Below are 27,289 nucleotides of genomic sequence, written 5' to 3' on the forward strand. Positions count from 1 at the left end.
ACATTACCCCTCTAACTCTGCCATCTCAAAACTTGCAAACTGTGTGACGCAACATTCTACTCAGTACAGCAATGAACAATAACTAACAGACATTCAACAGTGAAACTTGTGGCAGTTACACATTTAACACAGGCATGTGCAGGGATGCCAAGTCACATTTCACTTCAACACACCATTGGCGTGAAATTACAAATGTTCTGGAATTTTTTGAACAGACCTCATGCTTCCATAATGTTATATAACCAGCAAGTGTAAACAATTCATTGTATGACAGTGAGTTATTTTTCACTTTTTCTGTATACCTACATTTCAAAATGTGTATAATATTAACTATTATAGGTGTAACAATTGATCACTCTGAAAAAGACATTTTTAAAGATGTTGAAACCTAGGTCAGGGGATTTGAATAAAACTTTCATTTCTGAAAGTTATTTGCTGTATTTCACTTTATCTTCACAAAGATTCAATTGTAAAGCTGCTGCATCCAGCAGTGTTCAAGTTTTTTTAAAAAATATATGCAATTAAGAAGAAATAATACACTACATATATACAGTGCTGAATTTCTGAAAGTATGCTTGGGGATGAATCCCCTTTAACTTTTTGAATTCTCAGAGGAGAAAAAGTTACATTTCATTCATATTCAAAAGCAGAAAAATCATACATTACTGACATTATAATCAAAAGCAAGTAATGATATTAGATTTTGTCTATATCTGATGCATTTGTTAACATTATGTTGATATTCTTTTCAGGTGTCATGGCAGGCAATTTAACAGCCTTTTGAAACATGATAAGTTTATTGACCTGTAAATTATTATTGACATTGTTCCAAATGTGAATGTTAAGAGCCACAGAAATAAATAATAGTCTTATGCGGTCAGATTTTAGAACACATTTTGAGAAGGCACTGCTTTCATTATTATGCAATGATGTCATAATGCCAGTTGTTCACTTCTGTATTCAGTGTTGAAGAATTTAAGGTGAAGTGTGGAATTCTATTAGAGTTTGAGTTGAAATGAACTGCAAGATTGGAGAGTGTTTCTCATCCCCAAGAAAAAAGATTAAGTTTTATAAAGAAAGCAATTGAAAATAGACTTCGAAGTAATGAAGATGGTATTTCTTCATTCACTAAGCTACCAGATCTTTATTACTGGCCTGACAATACTGAAGTTGCTTTTTTGAGGAAGAAATTAAAAAAAAATATGCCAGAGATTCAGATTTCCCAAAAGAAAAGCAAAAGCAGTAAGAGGTTTTCGAAAGGTCTTAGAAGAAAGAAAATGTTCAGCTCATTATTACCTCTGGTAAACACAATTAATTGCATACCAATATCCATCAGTGAATATGGGAGGGTGTTTCTCACAAATGAACATAGTTTCAACCCCATGAAGAGCATCACTGCTCCTGAAGACTCCTGCCAATTTTATGTTTTCAAACTAGTAGGACCTCCTTTGCAGCTGTTAAACCCAGGTCTTTATGTGGAGATCAGGTTCCTGAAAGGGAGATGACTGGCCACAGACAGCAAAAGTAAGGAGTGGAAGCAGGGTAAATAGATAGCGACATTCTGATGCAGATTTGGAACTTGCTTTAAACAACAAGGTTCATCTACAAGATGCTTTATATTCAGCATGTTTCCTCTGAAGTATTTTACACATATAGTATCTACAACAAGTCTGTGAAAGGAATTTTTCATTGTTCTTTCTGTTCACTTTTGATATTTACATTTGCCCAGATTACATTTGTAACTGATATTTATCTCAGTGGAATTGAGGCAGTAAATATGTTGTATCAAACACAGTAGAAACTATATTATCTTGCAGACATATATCCCATTAGAAACTGAAGATTTCCCTTTGTTTCATTGTTAAATGAAGCTATAATTCTTATTACAGCAAAAAATTGCTGAAGTCAATAACTGAAATCCAGTTACTCACAGAAGTAATATCTGTCCATCCAGTGAGTAAATGACTCACTTAGATGTGGTAGGAGGTTGGAGGGAGGGGGAGGTTGCAAGGAGTCTAGACAATCTTCATCCGGTTTCATAAGTCTGTATGCTACTCAACGCATTTGTAACAACAGTAAAGTTAAGCTACATGTGTTTAATTTGAGATGAGACATCAGTTTTAATATTGCATTAAGGCAGGTACACATTCTGTATGTATTGAAAGTACAATATTTGTAAATGCCTGATTAAGCAGTAGAACAGAACACTGTAACCAGTCAAATTTGAATAATACTTGCAGTACCGGTATAGGCACATAAATCAAAGTGCATATCAATTACAATGCATTAATATTGAAATAAATACACTAACAGCAGGAATAATTATAAACACTCAATGCAATGTTTTGGGATGAAACCAACATCTGGCGTTCTTAGGCTCAATAGATCCAACTGGAAACCTTGCCTTTCATGGGAAATGTCCTCAGAACAAAATAAACTGTTAACTAAGATACTTACAATTACAATAAAATATGAATCTTCCTGGCAGATCAAAACAGTGTGCCAGACTGGGACTCAAAATGATAAGATTACCTTAAGTGTTTGATATCTCTTCACCAACATGACAAAACTGTCACCTTCCAATATAACCTAGAACTGGGCTAAGCAACAGAGCACTATGTCACTGCATCTAATATTTTGTATTATTTATTTATCAATCAGTTTCTGTGGAATCGTGTAAGCCAGAGCTACTTTGTCACAGAATGAGTCATTACATAGCTTACAGATTGATGAATAGAAAATTTATAAATGGAAGAATGAATGAAAAATGAAAAACTTGTTAGAGGGTAATACTAATCAGTAATGTATTGGAGAGAAAAGCATATATATTTCAGACTTGCTGCCTTCACTCATTCGCAACTGAACTGTCACCTTCCACACTAATCTAGACCTTAGGCTACACAACAGATCAATCTGTCACCACACTCTAAATTCAAAAAACTAATATAAATGCAAAAATTATTGTAAGTTTATCATTGTTATGTTCTCTTTCTGTTTGTGCATGTGCGATGTCATATACCACACCATCATTATGTTTTGGGATGAAACCAACATCTGGCGTTCTTAGGCTCAATAGGTCCAACTGGAAACCTTGCCTTTCATGGGAAATGTCCTTAGAACTGAGCCGTCCAATCAAGATTCAGGACTTACACTCACAGTTTCACATCTTCCAGCTTCTCTCCCCTACTTTCCAAATTTCACAGGAGCTCGTCTGCAAACCTTACTGTAATAGTGCTCCTGGAAGAAAAAGACATTGCGAAGAAATGGCTTAGCTACAGCCAAGAGAATTGTGTCCACAATGGACCTTTGAATCAGCAGCAGAATTTGCAATGTTTTGGAACTTCCTACCTGCGACTAGAACTCTTCAAAATGTGTTCATAGAATCATATTTGAAAAATTTTTAATTGGAAAAATTTAAAGGTTCAACAGTTTCATTCCAATACAGAGATGAGTGTACAATGTTTCACACATTTTGATTTCAAAATTCACAAAATTAGTAAATAATCTACTAAACAATGGAAAACCCAGGAATGTAATCTGGCTTCAGCTGTCGGAGACTGTGAGCATGTGTGTGTGAGTTGCGTTTGCGTGTGTGTGTGTGTGTGTGTGTGTGTGTGTGTGTGTGTGTGTGTGTGTGTGTGTGGTGTCTATTTTTGACAAAGGCTTTGTTAGCCAAAAGCTTATTGTGTAACAGCCTATTCGTTGTGCCTATCTGCGACTCAGCATCTCCGCTATATGGTGAGCAGCAACTAGATAATTTACTAGATATATATGTTTGTTTCTTAAGTATGCTTTATAGTGACTAGGTACAATAATGTTTGTTAAAACTACAACATCAGGAAATTTACATATGACTGAAATGCTCACAGTACTGAGGAATAGGTCCATGACAATACAAAGGTGATTATGTCTACACGATTGTACATGAAGAGCTATGTACTTCTAATCACTGTACTTTTCATGTACCTAATAAGCATTTCACTCACATCTCTGAATAAACATTTCATACTGAATAAACATTTTACCACAAGCAGCTACATTCACTTACCAGAGGCATAAACAAAAACTGTGATACAAGGCCAATGACAGGTCCTATGGGTCTGCGGAGTGTCTTTGTAAGCACTGCAATGTCTAGTGCGCAACCAAAATTGATGTAGATGATGGATGCAAGGATGGCAACACTGTAGTTGAAGGCGTGGTCAATGGCACGGTCCGGGCGCACCACAGTGACGGGCACAGGCGGAGACCGGCGCATCAGTGGACCGTCCACGCTGTTGTTGTGCATTTGCAGCCACATAGTTGTATGTCCTAAAAATACACCTGACACCTCGAATGCTGATGACCACACACCATCCTCACCCATGTGCTGAGTTCGAAGTGTGTAATGTGTACTCTCAGGTGTAACCTGTAACACCAGTAAGAATTGCAACAACTGGTAAAAACAAAGATCCATTTAGACAATAATACACATCATATACAACTCAGTTAACACAATGTTCCCATGGGAAGATAGCGGAACATAGTTACAAATTAGTAAAACCAAAGTAAAATCTGTTGTGCATAATCTGCAGATTTCCGGTCTGACTGCAGGTAGAGTGCAGCCTTTCATACGCCACAACAGCATAGGAGGGAGAGGATCAAGTCCAGTGCCCCAGCCACCTTTTACCCCCAGGAAAGATCCCAAGTGCTCAATTTGATAGCAGGATAACTGGCTCTGCGCTCATCCTAAATGGAGTGGAATGACGAAAATCCCCACTCCTACCTGGGACTGAACCCAGGACCCTCAAGGCCGGAAGGTTGCACTCTGCCCACTAGACCATACCATTACCCTAGTTACAAGTTAGAGGAATGTAAATCTGTGTCTTAAACTTAAATGTTAGTCTGAAAATGATAGTGTTTTATAGGCGTAGTAATATTTAATATGATACATCCTAGCTGTCCCTTAACCTTGGGACCACCTCCTATAATCACCATTTAAGGAAAGATCTGCAACTTAACTTGGAGTCCAAATCATATCAATATTGTATTTATCATATATGCAAAATAATGGACCACTTGAAATCAAATGTTCAATCTTGACTTTAATAATTTGACACTTATCAAACAGTGTGTTAAAGAAAAATGCCCAGAGTATTGCAATAATGTGACCTTGTGAGTGTGTATGTCAGGCATATACATTTCATGTAATATTCCTTGCCACTGTCAGCAGATGATCTTTGTTTTATTGTGAAGAACACATGATCTCACTTGGAGTCTATAGCGGAGTTCTAGCTTCTGTCTATTTTGAGTCAGCAGCAATGAGTGGGAACTGTCAAATCTAATTTCCATAAATTTGAGCAATGGTAAAAACATGGGCAAGTGGTTACCTTACTCTTTCTATATAGTGTGAAAAAAATTGAGAACACCCTGGTCATTTGGTCAGCTTCAGTGTATTCATGTCCCAAGTAGATAATGGTCCACAAATTTTATTTCAGTTTTACATTAGTATTCATAACAGGCAAGCTGAATGAACTTAATGGTTCAAAAATGGCTCCGAGCACTATGGGACTTAACATCTGTGGGCATCAGTCCCCTAGAACTTAGAACTACTTAAACCTAACCAACCTAAGGATATCACACACATCCATGCCCGAGGCAGGATGAATGAACTTAATAGACTGCTGCTATACTGGCAGTAGTAATATGAGTGAAAGTTGTGGCACTCCTCAGCATTTAGGAGGACATGCTGTACGTCACACATACAATACTGAATATTTTGATATGTCATATTGCAACCATACTGAAATATTCAGCACTGCATTTATGATTGCTTTTCACACACAGGATTGGAAGTCAGATCTTCCACATTCCAGAAGTGATTGTTTTTACCAAAGAAATGGTTGTTTTTACCAATTAGGCAGCCAGAGCACTTTTTGATGGATTAAAATTCTCAGTCTCATATGTGTTGGCTCAAACTCTCTCAGAATAAATGTTCTTTGTTAAATAAATGTTATATTGCACTGAAGAAGTATTAAACCATATCCTCCTACCAACCATTGCCTCTATTGTGGTATTCATTAGTTACTGGAACACTCCTGAGTGTTCATACACATAAAGTAGAAGTATACTAACTTGGCTGTGAGAATTTGAGTTGCTCACAAAGTGTGCTCAAGTAATTTGTAAAGATGGGAACTCATTAAACACAGGAGATCCACATTTGAATCCCATGTTTGGTGCAAGTTTTTATTGGTCACATTGTAATCATTGTAATGTATTTCCTTCATTAAAGCACTGCTTTCTTCAATTTTGGCAATACAATATTTGCAGCATAGTTTCATGTTGCATAGAGATGAATATGGTGATGATTAATTTTACCAAATCAATCAATGATGCTGCATACATTTAAGACATTTAAGAAGTTATCATTCTTCTGTAGGATTGCAATGAAGAGGATATTTTGAGCACCCTCTGGGTCCATAAATGAAACCATGTCTTCCATTCATGAAATGCATTTCCATTACTGGCAAAGCACTGCATGCCCCATGTCAGTCAAAAGGCTGCATATTGACAACACACTGTCGGTCACGCTAAATACAGACATCAAGTAATTTCTGTCAGTGATTTTTCCAAAAATAACACTATTTTCATTTGAGGCCTGGTATAATTTATTCAGTATGACATGTTCCTATCCTTTGTCTGTGATGCTGTTTGAATTGAATTGCTGCCAGTGTTTAAAATAATGTGCTCACTTCTTTGCTAAAATCTATCTCTTTACATTTTTGATGGTCAATAACTAGATACTTTGCAGACACCTATAGTATTACTTTTACACAATGTTATTATTAATACTAAAATGATGTGAAGTGTGTCATTGGCAAAAGATTATGAGATTTACTGACATACATGCATACGTCAGTAATTTGTTGCTTTGGTTCAAAAGAGCTAAATGTTGCAAATAAGAAATATTTTTTGTTTTCAAGGTTCTCAGTCTTCACCAGTATTTAACACCTCAAAGTAAGAAATGGAATTTTGTGTATCCCTGAATATCTCATCCTGGGTGACACAGAGGCACTGAAGTTCAGAACTGTCCAGATTAGTTCATTTATGTTAAAAATGACGTATTTTAACTTTGTAAACTTTTCACCACATTAGTTGTTTTTTTTTATTTTGGGGGGGGGGGGGGAGGGGGGGGTGTATGTATTTAACAAAAGAATGGTACCCCTTTGGCTCTACAGCTTAGAGTGAACTGTCAGTGTATTGAATTGATAAATGTTGTTCTGCAACATGCTTGATACAGTCAGACCTGCTTGGCTGCCAAATGCTATGTTAACATAACAGATAATGGAAACAAGTTGATAATCCTGCTAGCAAATAACACAGCAAAACGCCATGATGTGGTGAGCAGAGGACATGTACAAGATGTCATCTCTGTTGGTTGTTTTCTAAAAACCGATGTTTTTCTCATTTCTAACTTGTCTTAAAACTTGTTTCCCTTCTGCCTGACATGATAGTGAATGGAAAATTGTTTGAGTCTCATTAAACGCTGTCTATGCACTATGCAAAGTGGAAGGTTGGATTTGCAAATAAATCATCAACAAGGGTGACAAGCACGCTTCCATCACAACTTGCAAATGCCAGAAATTTAAGGACACCAACCTGTTTATGGTGTAGTTACATCAAAGGTGTTAGTAATTCTGTCTGCAAGGGAGGCTACTCTCATCACAGCACTTAAATTAGCCAGGGCTTATCATCTATTTACCTGCATTACATTAAATTTATGCATGCTGAGTTTCAGATATCAGTCTTTACATAAAATACTAAGTATCTTCAGGTTTTCTCACACTTTACAACAATTTTCTAATGTGACCAGACAACTGTGCCACCTGCAAACAGCTTCAGAGAGCTAAAATCATTCTTGAACAGATAATTTATATCCCAGGTGAACAGTAACCAGCAAACTTCTGGGGTGCATGACCAACAGAGTAGATTACATTTCATACAAGTGGTGCTTGTGAAACTGGTGTTGATGCCTAATGAAATTTTTTACTTCTCTTTAGAAGTCAGTTATATATGAGCACAGAATTTATTCCAAAATCCTGCAATAAACTAGTCTGATTGAGATAGGCCTGCAGTTTTTTGCATCTGCCCTGTTATCCTTCTGACAGACTGGACAGACCTATGCTATTCCATGCAGGATAGCCATTCTGTTTATTTCTTTTCTTTTCCACCCATGCATTGCCATCACATAAATATGAAAACTCATGAACTAGTTCTATGACTTCACTGTCACTGTTATTTTATACTGTATTATGTTCATTGTATGCGTTATTCATTCTTATAGCCCTATTACCACTGATTATCAGACCTCCTTGTGAGTATGTTCTATTAAGCTGTTACCTTAGTTACTAAAAACGATCTGCACTAGAAGTAAACAGAACCGAATCATCAGCAAAGTTCCCTCTGTTTTCACAGTTCAAGTATCTGAAAAATTCCACTAGGGCTGCTGATTACAGTTTTGATTGTGTGGAAATTTCTTATCAAGCTCCATGCTTCTGGTAAACTGAACAGAATTTCAAAATTAAGGTTCAAGTTTTTCTAATATGACTAGTTTATAACCAGTTTTGACTTTAATAAGTAAACCATTAGAACACTTAGCTTTGTTCAGTAATCAATGGAATGATGCATATTGGAATCTACTAAGAGGGACAGGAAGACAAGCAGGTGGATCAGGAAACAGACTGGAGTGGAAGATGTAAATAAGACTGTAATGAAAATTTTATGTGGGACATGTGCTGAGTTGAATGGATGGGAGACATGGAAGAAGCAAGGTCAGTACTAGATTCCAAGAGAAGGGTAAAATATCAAGAAGACAATCTAATGGAAGATGAGTAAATGACACTAGAAAACAAAGGAGAAGCATGGATGGGAATGGCTGAAGACTGGTGGTGGTGTTGGTAATTATTCCTTTCTAGCTTTGAAGGAGTATCTGCTGAAACCAGTGGAAAGGTATTGCAGAATTCCAGAAACCTTTCTCTTCTCTCAGTACTTCCCTAAAGCCAATATTCTCCAGTAATTGAACATTCCCCTACAACAGCATTCCTGGCAACGAACCCCATCAGTATTATACCCACCTTCTTATTAATAGATAGTCTGCTATATGAATCAACATTTCTTCAAAGCTCATGGTGTAAGAGGAAGCAACATGAGAGAAACATAAAAATATCTGGCAAATATGACAAGCAAGTGCTTCCAAATATGTGACTTCTAAAGTTTATGTCTGTGGTCTATATTTAAATATTGCAGAAGCTATGCAACGGGCGTTTAAGTGAATGATACTGCTTAGAGAACTGAACAAAACTGGTATAAACTAAACAGATAGAATGTCAGCTTTCAATTTATATGAAAACAGAGGTAATAGTAGTAGTAGTAGTAGTAGTAGTAGTAGAGGTGGTAGTAGTACTTCATTTGCTCAAGGGTCATATTTTACCATCATTTCACTGCTGGGGACATGTATGCATGTCCTGCTATGATGTTCTTGAGGTGCTGTGGACTTGTACACGCATACTGCTTGGGTTTTCCTACAGTGCTACGGGCATCTGTATGAGTCCTCAGGTGCCAACCTCTTACTGCTGTAGATGAATTACTTACTTATCTGAACGAAAAAAAGTTTCGAGTATTTAGCATGCAACATATGTGCCTCACTGCTTGCTATCATTTGCAAAAAACCTCATTTAGATACCTTGAATCATTTATGAGATATTAACATTATTATGAGCACGATTTGTGATTCACAAGCAAGTGAATGGACATGTTGCACATGACTGTCTGCTGGATATAAAACCCAATAACTTGAGAACGAACTGAGATAGTATTCTGCTATCAGTTTTAAATAAAATTTCGATATCTCATCTGTATTTTATTCATTGCAATGTGAGAGCTAAAATCAACCACACACACAGTTTACAAATGTGTTTTTACCTCCGAAAAATCTTTAAAATTTCATGCAATGTTTTACTCAGCTTGATGCAGCACAGTAAGTCTGGTGGATAACGAAAAGAAATTCAGTTTTGAATTGAGTGTGTGAAAATAAAATTTTTTCACCTAATAGTTCTTGAAAAATTAGATGACAAGTATTTTTCATCGCCTGGAATGCCAACTCTCAGCACAGGCACCAGCACTTGGTGAGCACTACAGCCATAACAAAAGCCGCCCTCAGCATGGATGCAGAGAGCACATCTGTAGCAGCGTGTTAGGCATGTCAAATTTATACAATTTTAAAACAGGGACAGATATTAATGACATTTAGAAAACTGATATACATGTTAACAGCATAATGAAGGACACTATAATCAGACAATTTTGTTTTATTTTCCACTGAATGACCACAAATTCAGTGATTGCTGACTACTGAAAATACTTTTGAGTCACAACTGCACCTTTTTTTTTTATTAAAATACTGCCATTACCAGTTTACAGTTACTATCTTCACTGACTGCCAATTCTCCATTCTCATTATCCAATAATCAGTGTAAATAAAACAGTTCCATGGAGGTGCCAATGTCAGTTGTTGGTTTGCGTATGTTCTGGGACATAAAAGGTAGAAGTTACAGCATCAAAATTTGCTCTTGTCAGCTTATCCTTCCTTTTAAGGTGCATATTTTTTCGACAATCAAGTGTCACAATAAGACTGTTAATAACAAATGATACAGAAACAAACAGGCATGGGGGGAGAGGGGGATGAGCAAGAGAGAGAACTAAAGCATTCAATACCAATTAAATATATTGTTACCTTACAAGATGGTCTTATAAATTTTTGGGTTCAGAGGTCAGAGAAAGGCAATGGTGTAGCATCGTCATGGCTCGTAAAGCACTGTGCCATTCAAACCAATCTTTTACATGATGACCGCCTAACCCAACAGTAGGCTTAACCCAATACTAGCAGTCGGTTATGAACGATGAACGAAACTGGAAGACTGTTATTCAAAATGTGTACTTTGTGAAAATGGACGTCAATATACCAGTGTTTCATGGAGAAAACTATGGAAACTGGAAATGGTGAATGGAAATGTACCATAGCTGAAAATGAAGAAATGCCATACCATGGCTTCAAGGACAAAAAAGAGAATAGACAATGAGGATACTGGGGAAGAGGAAAATGTGGCCATGTTGAACTACACTTATGTAACAATCTGGAACAATCACCTGGAATTCTTGAGTGATAAGAAAACTGCAGCTGTGATAATGAAAAAGTTTGACAAATTAGACGCTGAGGCATGGATTTCTAAATTTTTCTTCTGATGGAATGCTTTGCGAATCTTGGTATTTTGGTAGAGCAGTTTGTTTATTTGAAACTGAGAAAAACGTGTTTTATTTGGTGATTACTTCAGTCACAAGGTGTAAGTAATAACAGAGAAATAATATTAAAATTTTAAAAATATTACAGAAATGTCAAAAAACGCCATGTTATTAATGGTTTTTTTGGAGAACACCTATTCACTTCCCACAGAACATCAGTGTTCCACAGAACACAGTTTGTGAAGCCCTCACTAAAATTGGTTGTTCAGTTGGTTGGTTTAATGATAAAGGAACCAAACAGTGAGGTCATCAGTCCCTCCTACCTGGAACAGGCAAATCAACAAAACTACATGCCAAAGAAGGGGCTGTGCGAAACCCAAAGAAAGAAAACCGCAAGGTCCACTGAAGGTCAACAAAGCCTAGAGAAAGGAAAAAGGAAGAAAATGGGCACGTAATAATATTGAGTAGAGAGGCAATGGACAAATTTACTGGTAATTAGATAGTAGAGTCACAGAGCATTTTGTTAATAACGACAGTTATTGTTCTAAGTCCATAACTTCAAAAGGCCCTTGAATGCAAAAGCTGTGGACAGTTAAGTTTTGCAAGCTACAAAAATGTAAATTTAATTATCATTATTTTCCATTTTGTAATGATATTTTTAATTGTAATGAAAAATGTATTTATTATTTCCGAGAGATGGACAGAAATTTGATTAACTATGCTAAAATAACAGAAAGCAGAGTCAAGATGGCGCCAGTAGAACAATGGAGCGACACTTCAGTCTCAGGTAAAAAGCAGTTTCCTAACAACTCAACATGTAAAGAATGCAAAAAACCTGTGATTACCTCTGTGTGAAATGTAACATCTGGTTACACGAAAAGTGTGCGAATGTGAATCTCAGCCGGCCGGGGTGGCCGAGTGGTTCTAGGCGCTACAGTCTGGAACCGCTCGACCGCTACAGTCGCAGGTTCGAATCCTGCCTCGGGCATGGGTGTGTGCGATCTCCTTAGGTTAGTTACGTTTAAGTAGTTCTAAGTTCTAGGGGACTGAGGACCCCAGAAGTTAAGTCCCATAGTGCTCAGAGCCATGTATTTTTGTGAATTTAAATTTCGTAAATGACGATATTAGATGGTCATGCTGTGACTGTGTTACTGATGAACGTGAAGATTTTCTCAACACGATAAATTCAGCAGACGAAATTTTCAGGTTACTGACATTGAGACTCTCAGAAAATAAATTGTAATCTTGAGGCAAGAAAACGCGAAACTATTAAATAAACGTTTATGGATCCGTGGAAACAGTGAATCAGTGAAGGAAAATGACAAAAAAACAGTCACACTAAAAGTGTAAAAACTATATGCAGACTGAAAAAAGTGATGATAATGACTAAAATCGCGTAGAAAGAACTATAAGTGGGTTGCAGTAATGAGCAAAAGCAAAGGAAGGAAGCATCAAGAACTTGGCAAACAAAGCACCGGAAATGACTTCTCAATGATTGGTGATTCAGTAATTAAAAACGTTGAAGTGCCGAATACTAAAATTGACGTCCGCCCAGGAATAGGTATACATCAATAAATTATCACCTCAAGAACATACAGACAATGAAACAAAATGCATTCCCGGCGGTACATCACAATGAAAACTACAAAGGTATATTCAGTCACATAGGGACGAACTCGATGCAAAACAGCAGTGATGAAGAGATGGTAAACAAAGCAAGAAATCTAATCCGGACTGCGAAAAACGTGTACCTAGCACCAAAGTTAATTATTAGTAGTATACTGCACAGGAGATCGGTACGGTAAGTAGTAATATTAAAAAAAAAAAATAACAATTTGTTCGTAATGCACTTGACATAAATGGGTTAAGTTTAAACTACACAAATGGCAGAGAAACAAAACTTAACGAAATGCAAATAATTTTGTCAGAAATACCAAATATCATGGTTGTACGTTTGAATGAACACTGGTTTACAAAGGATAGTATCAAAATCTTAAGTAACCTTGATAATTTTTATGTTCCCAGCAGCTTTTGTAGGAGTAATTTAACTCAAGGAGGATTGTGCATACTTATTTAAAGATCAATGGAATATAGAGCAAGACTCTATTTCGATTCCTTTAATGAAGAATGGTATATTTGAATGCTGCTGCATAGAGTTAGGGCAAAATATTGTAATCTTATCTGTATATAGAAGTCCAGGCACAGAAATAACGAAACATTTTTTGTTGAAATTCCAGTGTCTATTGCAAAAATGTCAAAAAGAAAACAAGAAAAAGATTCATAATAACTGCTGATTTCAACATAGATCTAGCCAGTGAAGCCAATAACTCAACAAAATTAATTTATATGATTCTAATATCGGGTTTCAGCGCAAATATCACTGAATTTACTCGAGTAAACGAAATGTCTCCAACATGTATAGATGATACTTTAACAAATTACACTTATAATGAGGCAAATAAGTTTTGTTTAGATTTAGGACTTTCTGATCATTGCGCTCTGTTTATGGAGTTACCAAACACAATAGAACCTTGCTCGAAAAAAGCCTGCACCAAACGTCAGTTCAACAAAGAAAATACGAAATTATTCTATCATAGATTAAACAAGATGGAGTGGAGTATAGGTCATAGTATTTCATGCTCTGAAAATTCTTGGAAAACTTCCTACACGTTTTTAATCAAACTTTGCTCCTTACTGTACATCATAAAAAAGTAGTAAATAAAGTAAAGTGAATTACTGAAGGAATAAAAATCTCAAGTACAAGAAAAGATGGCTACATAGGGAACTAAAACATAATGAAAGTCCTGATTTTGATAGTAGGTTAGGTTAGGATGAGTCAATTCTTGCTACTCTGTAACCTGGAAAAGTATGGAATAAGGGGCACAGTATTAGAATGGTTTAAGTCCTATCTAACCAACTGAAGACAAAGAGTGGTCATAACATCAGAGAGAGGAACTTATATTTCAAAAGGGAAAACCATTTCACATGGAATACCCCAAGGTTCTGTCTTAGGTCCCATTCTGTTTTTGTTTTACAGAAATGATCTGCCACTTATCATTGAGTGTCACTCAGTTTTATTTGCAGATTACATCCTTAATCATTGAAAGTAACAGTACTGATCAAATTCCACAAACTGTATTAAATACTTTAGAAAAATTAGATACTCAGTTTGATTCAAACGGGTTAAAATTAAACATGGAAAAGATTCAGTTAAAAACAAAAAAGTAAAATTAAATTATATTCAGGTCCATCACAGAAACCAGGATTTGCAGGAAGCTAGCTGTGTGAAATTCCTAGGAATGCAACTAGATAAAAATCTATCACGGAGATCACATATACAGTAACTTGCAAATAAATTACATAGCTGCCTAGCATTTGCAATGAGAATATCGTACAATGCTACCAGTAAGGGCATAAGAAAAGTAGTGTATCACAGCTACTTTGAGTCAGTAATAAGGTATGAGATTGTATTTTTGGGTAACTCAAACCATATGTGCTGAATACTAAAACTTCAGAAAACCATCATTAGAAATATGCATAGTGTAGGGTGAAGAAAATCATGTCACCCACTCCTAAAAAATCTAAGTATATTAAGTGTTCCCCGACTATACACATATAAGCTGATTATCTTTGTACATAGTAACCCTGATTTATTTGCAGAAAATCATTTTCAACTTGATTACAATGCCAGAAATCAAAATAATTTTATGCTGCCCACCTACCATTTAAAACTTTATGCTCAAACTCCACATTATATGGGTATGAACATTTCTAACAAAGTGAAAGGAAGAGAATTTCTCAGCATAAATTTAGAAACACTGAAAAAATCCTTATACAACTAGTACAGAAATGTTACTATTCAGTAGAAGACATCATAAATGACAACCTGAAAATTTGAGCAGGAGAGAGCAAATACTTACGACTGTTAATCTTAAAAGTTTGTTACTTTTGAAGAAAAATTTCTGATTGCTTGATTAAGTAATTATTCAGTGCTGTATATTATATTACTGATATTATAAGGAAATCTGTAAACCAGTTTTTGTGTTTTGATGAATCTCCTGCTCTTTAAGTCAATGGCCTGAAATTGTATGTACAAACATCTACTTCTACTACTGTATGACAAATAGAATTTATAAGAAAGATATTGATGTAAATAGTGTGAGAAGTAAGAATAGTATGTCAGTAAAGGGGGAGAGGTATCATACACTTGGGTGTGTAAATTTTAATGATCTGAGTACACTGAGTAAGCATCAGTTAGTAGATGGATTGCCAACAAATTTAGAATCAGAGTTTGTGATGTGTAAAGTTTGTACTGAAAATAGAATACACAATTTATCTTTTGAAAGCAATAGAAGCGTTATGTATTATTCATATTGATTTGAATAGGCCTCACTCAACTCACAGTTAGCATGGGGAAAGATACTTTCTCGCTTTTGTTGATGAATGCTGGAGTCTACACTATCAAATCTAAAAATCAAGTTTAAGATTGTTTTGTGAAATATGTTAATTAAATTGACAATCTAACTGGTAAAACTATTAAAAAATTGATATGTAACAACAGAGAGGAATATTTAAATTCAGATGTATATGAATTTACAAAATAGAAAGGAATCATTTTAAATGCTTGTCCTCCCTAAATACATAAAATAAGTTGTATAGTTGAAAGACACAACAGGTCAGTTATGGAGATTTGAAGATGCCAGTTAGCCGAAGCAAGAGTAGATAGGAGATTTTTGCATGTAGTAATTTGTGCAGCTGCCTATCTTAAAAACAGAACTTTAGCTAATATAATTGAAAAGAAAACTCTTTAGCAGATATTGTTTGGAAAAAAACCTAATGTTAACAATTTAAAGTAGAATGGGATCATAAAGCAGACTTTGTAATTTTAATAGGCTACAGTGAAGTTGAATACAGAATATTGATCATTGTGAAACATGTTATATTCTGGAAGATGACATCAGGTTTACTTATCTAAAGGACTCTAATTTAGGGACTGAACATTTTACTGATTCTGAGTGCTAAAGCACAGACAATGAACCTGTAAATGAGCCAATGGAAAGAAAGTTAATAGAAATTCGTGCATCTGCAGAAAGATGGGTGCGCAAAGCTTACTGCAAGTACCACTGTCATACCTTAGCAGTAGATCTTGCCAAGAACCTGAGAAAATTCTGGTCCTATGTAAAATTGCTAAGTGGGTCTAAGGCTTCTATCCAGTCACTCCAGAAGATAGCAAAAGTGAAGCTGAAGTTTTAAATTTTGTATTTAAGAAATGGCTCACACAGGAGAATCATATAAACATGCCATAATTTGACTACCACAAACTCGTGTATGGAGGATATAGTAATGAGCATTGTTCGTGTAAAAAAGCATCCGAAAGAGTTGAAATCAAGTAGGTCACAGGTTCTGATTTAACCCAATTCAGTGTTTACTCTACAGCATTGGCCCCTTACTTAGCTTGCATTCAACTTGAGTCTCTCACCCAGTACAAAGTCTCAAGCAACTGGAAAAAAGTACAGGTGACTCCTGTATATCAATTGGGTAAAAGACGGACCTGCAAAATTACAGACCAAAATCTTTAACATTAGTCTACTGCAGCATCCTTGAACACATTCTCAGTTCAGACATAATAAATTTCCTTGGGACAGAAAAACTTATGTACACAAATCAGCACAGTTTTATAAAGCATCACTCTTGTGAAACTGAGCTTGCCCTTTTTTCACATGATACGCTGCAAACTATGGATGATGGATGTAGGTCTACAGGCAGGTGACATATTTATAGATTTATGAAAAGCATTTGACACGATGCCATACTGCAGGCTGTTAACGAAGATACAAGTTTATTCAACAGGTTCCCAGATATCTGTGTGGCTCAAAGATTTCTTAAGTAATAGAAACCAGTATGTTGTCCTCGATGGCAAGTGTTCATCAGGGGCAAGGTTATCGTCAGGAGTGCCCAGGGAAGTGTGATAGCACTGCTATTGTTTTCTATGCATATAAACAATCTGGTGGAGCGGACAGGACAGGCACCATTGTGCAGTTGTTTGCTGATGATGCTGCGATGTATGAGAGGGTTTTGAAATTAAGTGACTGCAGGGAGATACAACATGACTTAGACAAAATTTCTAGTTGATGTGACGAATGGCAGCTAGCTCTAAACGTAGAAAAATGTAAGTTGGAGATGAGTAGGGAAAATAAATCCATAATGTTTGGATACAGCATTAGTAGTTTCATGCTTGACACAGACACTTTGTTTAAATATCTAGCAAAGTAATATGAAATGGAATGAGAATATAAGAACTGTAGTAGGGAGGCGAATATCAATTTTGGTTTATTGGGAGGATTTTGAAAAAAGCTGTGGTTGACCTGTAAAGAAGATAGCATACAGGACATGAGTGCAACCCACTGTTGAGTACTGTTCGATTGTTTTGGATCTGTACTAGGTCAGATTGAAGGAAGAAACTGAAGCAATTCGGAGCTGAGCAGCTAGATGTGTTACCAATGCATTCAAACAACACATAAGTATTATGCGGATGCTTCAGGAATTCAAATAGGAATCACAGGAAGGAAGATGACATTCTTTTCAAGAAGCACTATTGAGAAAATCTAGGGAATTGGCATCTGAGACTGACTGAAGAGTGATTTTACTGCTACCAACATATATTTTATGTAAGGACCATGAGGGTACAATTACAAAGATTAGGGTTCATACAGTGGAACATAAAAGCTGGTAGTGGAACGGGGTACCCTGTGCCATCTGCCATATGGTGGCTTGTGGAGTATGTATGTACATGTATATGCAAAAAGAGCATCAAAGGGAGTTCAAGCAATCAGAAACAAGAACAATAATGTAAGCTGAGAAGGTCAATTACAGAATGTAAATTTCTCGATGGATTTAATGATTGTGTCATGGGTAACTTAATTTATGTAAACTTCTGTATTGCTGATAGCGCAGAAAATTTTGAGGAGATGAAGAGTAGTAATGAGTCAAAAGTTTGGAAGCAAGCAATAGATAACAAAATGGAAAATTTAAATAAAAATAAAACTTGGGAATTGGTAATGAAATCAGTGAATGTAAAGTGGGTTTTTATAAGAATATCAGATAACACTTGTAAGGAGCTTTCTACAAAAGAAATTGTCGCTGATATTTATTCACCAGTTGCTATGATACAAACACTGAAACTTTTGTTGCCATATAGCTGCAAAATGGGCTCAATTGTAGAACAAATGGATTTACAGACTGCGCTTCTAAATTTTAAAATTTTCCCAGAAATTTATGTAAAGCAACCTCCGGGATATGAGAATGGAACAGGAAAAGTTTGTAAGTTATTGAAGGCATTATGCAGTTTGAGAGAATGTTCTAACTCATGGTACGATTGTTAAATGATTCCTTCTAAAAACTATGGGATTTAAAAGAAGTAACTATGGTTATTGCCTTTATGAATTGATGATTGCAATCTATATACTTGTGTTCGATGGCGATGTGCTAAGTTATAGTAAAAGTAAAGGGAAAATACTAGAACTCAAGAAACTGTTATCCAAGCAATTTCAAATGAAAGACTCAGTTGAAGTAATGAATTATCCTGGAATAAATACTGACCATAATTACACAAATAAGGTAATAATAGGAAAGCTATATTGAATTAGGCTAAGAAATATCAGATTGAATATTTGAAATTGTACAGTACACCAAAAGAAGTTAATTTCAAATTAGAACCAGCACAAGATGCAAGTCATGATGCAGGGTGACAATTACTGAACTATACAAAAAAGAAAAACCTAAATTATTTACAAACTCTTCATTCAACATTTGAACATTAGTAAAGATATTTGGATTTAAGTTACAACATGTTTGATATGCCTGCCATCATTGGCAATGATGTGGTGCAGACAAATAGTGAAATTCTGCATGGCCCACTGAAGTGTCAGAACATTGTTGATGACCACCTGAATGGTTGTTTTCAGTTCAGCAGTGGTTTTGGGGTTACTGGTGTACACCTTGTCTGATATGTGTTCGTATCTGAAGAATTTGGTTTCCATACAAGGTACATGCCAGTGGCCTCTGGGTAACCCAGAGTCAGAAGGGAGTCTTGTCAAAACCAGGGTCACTTTGGATAATGGGAATGAAGTCATTTTCCAAGATCTTCATGTACCATCTAGTAGTCACTGTGCCATCAAGGAATATCGTACTTATTATTCTGTGACAGGACATTTCACACCACACAGTAATTTGTTGAGGATGAAGAGACTTCTTTATCACGAAATGCGGATTCTCAGTCCCCCAAATGTGCCAATTTTGCTTACTGACAAACCCATCCAAAAGAAAATGGGCTTTATTGCTAAAACAAACCATACTAATTCCCATAATGCCACATGGCCAACAATGCTATTTGAACATCCTAACACAAACTGTTCAGAAGTTATGACAATTTTATTTCATATAGTTCAATAATTGTCACACTGTATTAAATATGGTAACTTGATATTCACTCTACTGTGTATTAACTAAGGAACATGAGTAGATATAAGTTACAATGTAAACTATTTGAGGAGATTTCAAAACTGTTACAATAACGCTCACCTTAAATATGTTTTGCAAATACTGAAATATATGGAAAATTTGGTCTCTTATATTGTCTTGCAGATGCAGATTGGGCAGGTGATTGTGTAGCTCATAACTCTTCATCAGTTTATGTAACTAGATTACTTGGAAATGTTATATTTTAGAAATCTAAGAAACAAGGAAGTGTTATAAAATATTCTACTTTTGCTGACTATGCAGCATTGTCATAAACCGTCATTGAGATTCAAGTCTGATGAGCCAGTTAAAACATATGAAGACAACTAATGGGCACTCAGTGTTGCTGGATATGCTAACTTTACACTAAATTCAAGTGCACTGAAGTACACTACTGATTTATGGATGAATGTTACATGAATGGAATTACAATTATTTGTAAAATAGACCCAGAAAACAGTATAGCAGACATTCTTACCAAATCATTGAGGAAGAAGAAATTTGTTAAATTTTGAGAAATGTTGAAAGTAATTTGACTGTGATATACATGTAAGAAGGTGTGCTGGAATGTGGTACATTTAAATTGACAGAGGGCTATCAGTAATGAGTGTATGTGTATGTACAATGGTCAGTCAGTTCTGTGCCATGTATGTGTTCACAGCGTAAAGAGGTCTGTTCATTGTATTTGACTTTTCAGTAGTAAATATTCTTAACAATTACATTCAGTGAATTAATCAATCTGTACAATTAAACATTGAAAAGATAATTTTGCATTTGAAAGCTAATTAGCTTTTGTAATGAATAACTAAACTGTATATGTAAAGGAAGAGTTCCCATTACACTTAATCAGTTGCAGTTATAAAAATTATCATTCTCACTTGCGACTAAAATTCATTTATTTTTGTAAACATTAGCCCTAGTGCAATTAGTAATTGGTGAATTAACACTTCTAGAAGTGGCGACTATAGACTGACAGTTTCAATTGACAAATGTCCTGACAGACAAAAAATACTGTTCTAAGATTCTTCTAAACAGCTCTCTAGTAAATTAGAATATTATGGTGTCATCGGCAATGCAGCGAAATGGTTTGAGTCATACCGAACGAACAGAAACAAAGGGTGTCGCTGTGAAATACCTGTGTAGTAAGCAGTCAGTCTTCATCTAACTGGGAATTAACTACACAAGGCTCCGTCTTGTGTACATTAATGACCTCCCACCGGTTACATTGCCAGATGCAAAGTTTGTTTTGTTTACAGACAATACAAACATTGGAAAAAGTTAGTCAAGTACAGATTTAGAAATAGCTGCTAATCAAATTTTCACTGACATTAATATATGGTTTAAAGGTAATTCACTGTCATTAAACTATGAAATGACCCACTATATGCAGTTCATAGTCTGTAAGAGATTTCTTTCCAGCATGTATATAACATATGAAGACATGCAGATTGAAAAGGTTAACACTATTAAATTTCTGGGATTACAATTCGATAATAAATTCAGTTTGGAAGGATATATGACAGAATTGCTGAAGTGCCTGTATTTGCAGTGGGAATGATGTCAGTTGTAGGAGATATAAATATTATGTCATACTGGATCATATTCTGGAAAAACTCATCAAACCAAGCAAAAGTTTTTAGGGTGCAAAAGGATATAATAAGAATCATTTGTGGTGTAATTTCGAGAACATCATGTAGAAATCTGTTCAAGGAACTTTGTATTCTAACCACTGCTTCTTAATATATTTATTCCTTAATGAAATTTGTTGCAATTAATATATCTCTGTTTCCAACCAACAGCTCAACACATAGTATCAATATTAGAAATGATAACAATCTACATAAAGACGTAAAATCACCTAACTGGGTCCAAAAAGGGGTCCAATATTCATAAACACACATTTTCAATAAATTGCCAGCAACCATTAAGAAGTTTGTTTCAGATAAAGCATGGTTTAAACAGAGTTTGAAAGACTTTTTGATACCCAAGTCCTTTTACTCTGTAGATGAATATCTTAACAGGGACTGTTAGACCAGCTTAAGTAAAAATGTCAGTTAGATTTCCGTTTTGCTAGCACTTGGCAACAACAGTCAAGATTAGGTATTCTGTGTATGATAAATTTATTGAAAGTACATAACAATGTTTCAGTCTGTCTGTGTATTATTTCTGTAAATATTAGCAGTTCCGGTTTACTGTAATGTATTCACTTATTTTGACCATCTCCTGACAAATGATCAAGGTAGTATGTATTATGTTCAAATATTTTATGTTACACCTTCTGAAATCTTCCTCAGCCAAGAGAATCGTCTCATTTTTGGGTTTATGGAACAAAAACTGAATCTAATCTAATCTAAAACTTACTGTAGCTGACATGATGGAAGCTAGGCCAGCTGGAATAGTCTAAATACTCCAGCTTCATATGTTTTAACTGGCTCATCAGACTTTATAGGCAATTTTACAAACAAAAATTGAGGAACAGTGCCTCAAGTGAATACAAATTCCTTTGAATCTGAATTGCATAACTTCTTGTTTGGAAATATTTATTATAAGCAGACAGAAGAAATAAAATTATGATTATACATTCAAGAAATGTATTCTCTTTACAATTTCTGTAATGGAACTTGAAGACTAGACTAAAGAGTAAGATTTAAGTACAATACATTTAGTGCACAAAAGAATCAAGTCCAAAATTTTACATTTACAGTCAGTGAGGCATGTAATACCAGTTAAATTTACCCTTCTTCAATGTGAGAATATATTATACAAAATATATTATATCATTCGTGCATTTTAAAATGATGTAAACTTGTTCTTGTAGTTAATTATTCAGCAAAAATATTATGTCTACTTTTCTCAGAACTTTGTTATTTTGCCTTGATTCCCTCGTGCTCTGAACGTCCCATATCTGTAATTACTTCATTCTGTTTGACACAGAACCCTAAATTCTCAGGCTATTACACGAATTCATTAGCCTATGAGCTGTGTAACATTTTTAACTAACATTAAAACCTACAGTTTAACGTGAGCTCCGAACCATGGTAGGACTCGGCATGTTCATATTACCTGACATTGCCAAGATGAAAGAAGAGGTAAAGGTCAGATAACATCCTAGGAACGGCAGGGGATCAGGGGATCAAACCCGTGACCATCGCATCTGCCGGCCGTGGTGGCCGAGCGGTTCTAGGCGCTTCAGTCTGGGAGTGCGCGACCGCTACAGTCGCAGGTTCGAATCCTGCCTCGGGCGTGGATGTGTGTGCTGTCCTTAGGTTAGTTAGGTTTAAGTAGTTCTAAGTTCTAGGGGACTGATGACCTCAGATGTTAAGTCCCATAGTGCTCAGAGCCATCTGAACCATTTTGAAGCATCGCATCTGTAGTCCGGCACTTAACTACTGAGCTATCGGGATGCACGGGCGTCAGGAGAGAGAGAGAAACAGCAGCGACATACCTTGGCGATGTGTGGGTCACGGCTGGCCACGGTGACGACGCCCCAGCGGCGGTCCGCATCACTGAGGTCGCTGGTGTTGAAGTCTACCCGCGTGCTCGAGTCGGAGGGCAGCTGCCCCACGAGCTCCGGGAAGAACTGCACCTGCCAGTCCCAGTCCCAGCCTGAGTCTGAGGCGTCTGGGGACTGGCCGGCCGCCAGGCAGGCCGCCCACGCCAGCAACAGCGGCAGCCAGCTGTGGGCAAGCGTTACACACTGCAATAAGGCAGGCAGTGTTGCGAATAGCGAAATACACCATAACAGTCTTTCATAATTAATAAGATAAAAAAAATTCGTAAATTTTTGTAATATCAGTTGCTTTGTTACTTTTGCAGATTATGTTATTCAATACGATATCAACAATAATTATAAATTTCCGTAGAATGTATAATTTGCAAGCAAGATTTCGAAGACTACATTGTGTACTAAATGTGAACATTCATGTTTTCACTGCTCACGAATTTTTCGATAAAAGCTAACTATACAGTTCAGATATACACTACTGGTCATTAAAATTGCTACACCACGAAGATGACGTGCTACAGACGCGAAATTTAACCGACAGGAAGAAGATGCTGTGATATGCAAATCATTAGCTTTTCAGAGCATTCACACAAGGTTCGCGCCGGTGGCGACACCTACAACGTGCTGACATGAGGAAAGTTTCCAACCGATTTCTCATACACAAACAGCAGTTGACCGGCGTTGCCTGGTGAAACGTTGTTGTGATGCCTCGTGTAAGGAAGAGAAATGTATACCATCACGTTTTCGACTTTGATAAAGGTCGGATTGTAGCCTATGGCGATTGCGGTTTATCGTATCGCGACACTGCTGCTCACGTTGGTCGAGATCCAATGACTGTTACCAGAATATGGAATCGGTGGGTTCAGGAGGGTAATACGGAATGCGACGTTTGCAGCAGCATGGACTATCAGCTGGGAGACCATGGCTGCAGTTACCCTTGACGCTGCATCACAGACAGGAGCAACTGCGATGGTGTGCTCAACGACGAACCTGGGTGCACGAATAGCAAAACGTCATTTTCTCGGATGAATCCAGGTTCTGTTGAAAGCATCATGATAATCGCATCCGTGTTTGGCGACATAGCGGTGAACGCACATTGGAAGCGTGTATTCGTCATCGCCATACTGGTTTATCACCCGGCGTGATGGTATGGGGTGCCATTGGTTGCACGTCTCGGTCACCTCTTGTTCGCATTGACGGCACTTTGAACAATGAACGTGGCTCTACCCTTCATTCGATCCCAGCCAAACCCTACATTTCAGCAAGATAATGCACGACCGCATATTGCAGGTCCTGTACGGGCCTTGCTGGATACAGAAAATGTTCGACTGCTGCCCTGGCCAGCACATTCTCCAGATCTCTCACCAAATGAAGACGTCTGGTCAACGGTAGCCGAGCAATTTTACTCGTCACAATACGCCAGTCACTACTCTTGATGAACTGTGGTACCGCGCTGAAGCTGCATGGGCAGCCGTACCTGTACACGCCATCCAACCTCTGTTTGACTCAATGCCCAGCTGTATCAAGGCCGTTATTACGGTCAGAGGTGGTTGTTCTGGGTATTGATTTCCCAAGATCTATGCACCCAAATTGCGTGAAAATGTAATCACATGTAAGTTCTAGTATAATATATTTGTCCAATGAATACCCGTTTATCATATGCATTTCTTCTGGGTGTAGCAATTTTAATGGCCATTATTGCATCTTATAACAGGAGACCGTGTCATTGATAGGAATAAAATACAAAAATTAATTAATAAATTAGTAAACCTTTTGTAATACACATTGTTCAACATAAAGTAAAAATCAGACAGAAACAAAACGTATCTACAACACTGCAGACGCATTTTTGAGAAGATGATGTGCATGAGATGATTCAAATCACCGATGCGTAGTTGTAAATGCATTTATTTCGTAAAAACAAGAATATACCTAATTTAGTTACTGGCTATATAAGCGTGACCTGCGAAGGCAGCTGTATCGCTAAGTTATGTATTATATTTAGGCCCATAAACATACGACCAACTCAACTCTTACATTCCAATGTGTAAAAATGTATCAATTTTATTTGAAATTATAATGTCAAAATATGAGAAAAGTGCTTAAACTTAAGAAGCTCAAGTGGAAAAGTGTGTTTTATATCATTCATTCACAAAAATCAACTCCTGCTATTTCACACCACTAATTTACCCAGGCCAGCTATTAGCCGTTGGACATCCTTATTTCATGGAGGACAAACTAAAATAGATGAGAATTACGCATCCAGTTTAAAAGTGAATATCGCAATGACAATCAAAAATTTACGCCACATACACTCGCTAAACAGTTTTCTCACTTTAAGTATAATTTACATTTCGCATTTGGCTATTGAAATCCCGAGTGTTACTGTAGGCCATTTTCACAACACTCACAACGTAATGCAAAACTCTTTATCATTCGTATCGGCCCCACAAAAATTAAACGGAACGAAATGAGGTTCTACACGGCTGTGAGCTCGAAAGACGGTCTTCAAATGTATTAGTCATGTGAAAATATACCATATGTCACTTGAGAGTTTACACTGAGATAACAAAATTCACGAGACGCCTCCTAATATCGCGTCGGACGTGCTTTTGCCCCGTGTAGTGCAGAAACTCAACGTGGGACTCATCAAGTCACTAGAAGTCCCCAGCAGAAATACTGCGCCGTGACGCCACTGCAACCATCCATAATTGCAAAAGTGTTGCCGGCACAGGATTTTGTGTGCGAACATAAATGTTCGATGGGGTTCATTTCGGGTGATCTGGGCGGTCAAATCATTCTCTCGAATTGTCCAGAATTTTCTTCAAACCAATCGCAAACAACTGTGGCCCGATGAAATGGCACATTTTCATCCATAAAAATTCCATTGTCGTTTGGGAACACGAAGATTAGAATGGCTGCAAATGGTCCCCCAAATAGCCAAACATAACCATTTCCAGTGGACGATCGGTTCAGTGGACCAGAGAACCCAGCCCATGGTATGTAAACACAGCCCACACGATTATGGAGCCACCAGCTTGCACAGCGCCTTGTTGACAACTTGGGTCCTTGGTTTTATGTGATCTGCGCCACATCTGAACCCTACAATCTGCTCTTACCAGTTGAAATCGGGACTCATCTGATCAGGCTACGGTTTTCCAGTGATTTAGGGTCCAACCGATATGGTCACGAGTCCAGGAGAGGCGTTGAAGGCGATGTCAGACCATTAGCAAAAGCACTCGTGTCGGTCGTCTGCTGTCATAGCCGATGAACGCCAAATTTCGCCGCCCTGTGCTAACGGATACGTTCGTCGTACGTTCCACATTGACTGTTGCGGTTATTTCATGCAGTGCTGCTTGTTGGTTAGCACTGACAACTCTACGCAAACGCCGCTGCTCTTTGTCGTTAAGTGAAGGCCATCGGCCACTGCGTTATCCGTGGTGAGAGGTAATATCTCAATCTGATGTTCTTGGCACACTCTTAACACTGTGGATCGCAGAATATTGAATACACTAACGATTTCCGAAATGGAATGTCCTATGCGTCAAGCTCCAGCTACCAATTTGCGTTAAATATCTGTTAATTCTCATCGTGTGGCCATAATCACGTCGGAAACTTTCTCGCATGAGTCACTTGAGTAGAAATGACAGCTCCACCAATGCACTGCTGTTTTATAACTTGTTTTCGCAATATTACCGTCATCTGTATACGCGCATGCTGCTATCCCATGACCTTCGTCAACTCAGTGTGTAGTATATACTGCCTAATCTGAGTACTTTTGTTCTGAATAAATGGATTAGCGTGTCGTCTTTTACATCTACATACATAAATAATCCGCAAGCCACCGCATGTTCCCTGGCGCAGAGTATCTTTCCTTTCCTGCTCTACTGGAAAACAGAGTGGCGGGAAAAACAACGATCTATACTCTTCCGAACGAGCCCTAATTTCTCTTATTTCCGCGGTCCTTATGCGAAATGTAGTAGACTCGTTCTG

At 37.0% G+C, this 27,289-nt stretch overlaps 1 protein-coding gene across 1 annotated transcript in view; it reads right to left on the reverse strand.

Moving 5' to 3' along the window:
• LOC126410800 (ileal sodium/bile acid cotransporter-like) overlaps positions 1 to 27,289 on the reverse strand; it is a 201,108-nt gene that overhangs the window by 27,858 nt on the left and 145,961 nt on the right. Inside the window, exons 2-3 of the mRNA XM_050081317.1 lie at positions 23,237 to 23,468; positions 4,049 to 4,405 (exon numbers count right to left, since the gene is read on the reverse strand). Of these exons, the coding sequence (XP_049937274.1) occupies positions 4,049 to 4,405; positions 23,237 to 23,468 (589 nt within the window). The remainder of the gene's footprint in view (positions 1 to 4,048; positions 4,406 to 23,236; positions 23,469 to 27,289) is intronic.

Source organism: Schistocerca serialis, chromosome 1, assembly GCF_023864345.2.
Source record: "Schistocerca serialis cubense isolate TAMUIC-IGC-003099 chromosome 1, iqSchSeri2.2, whole genome shotgun sequence".
Lineage (NCBI taxonomy): Eukaryota > Metazoa > Arthropoda > Insecta > Orthoptera > Acrididae > Schistocerca > Schistocerca serialis.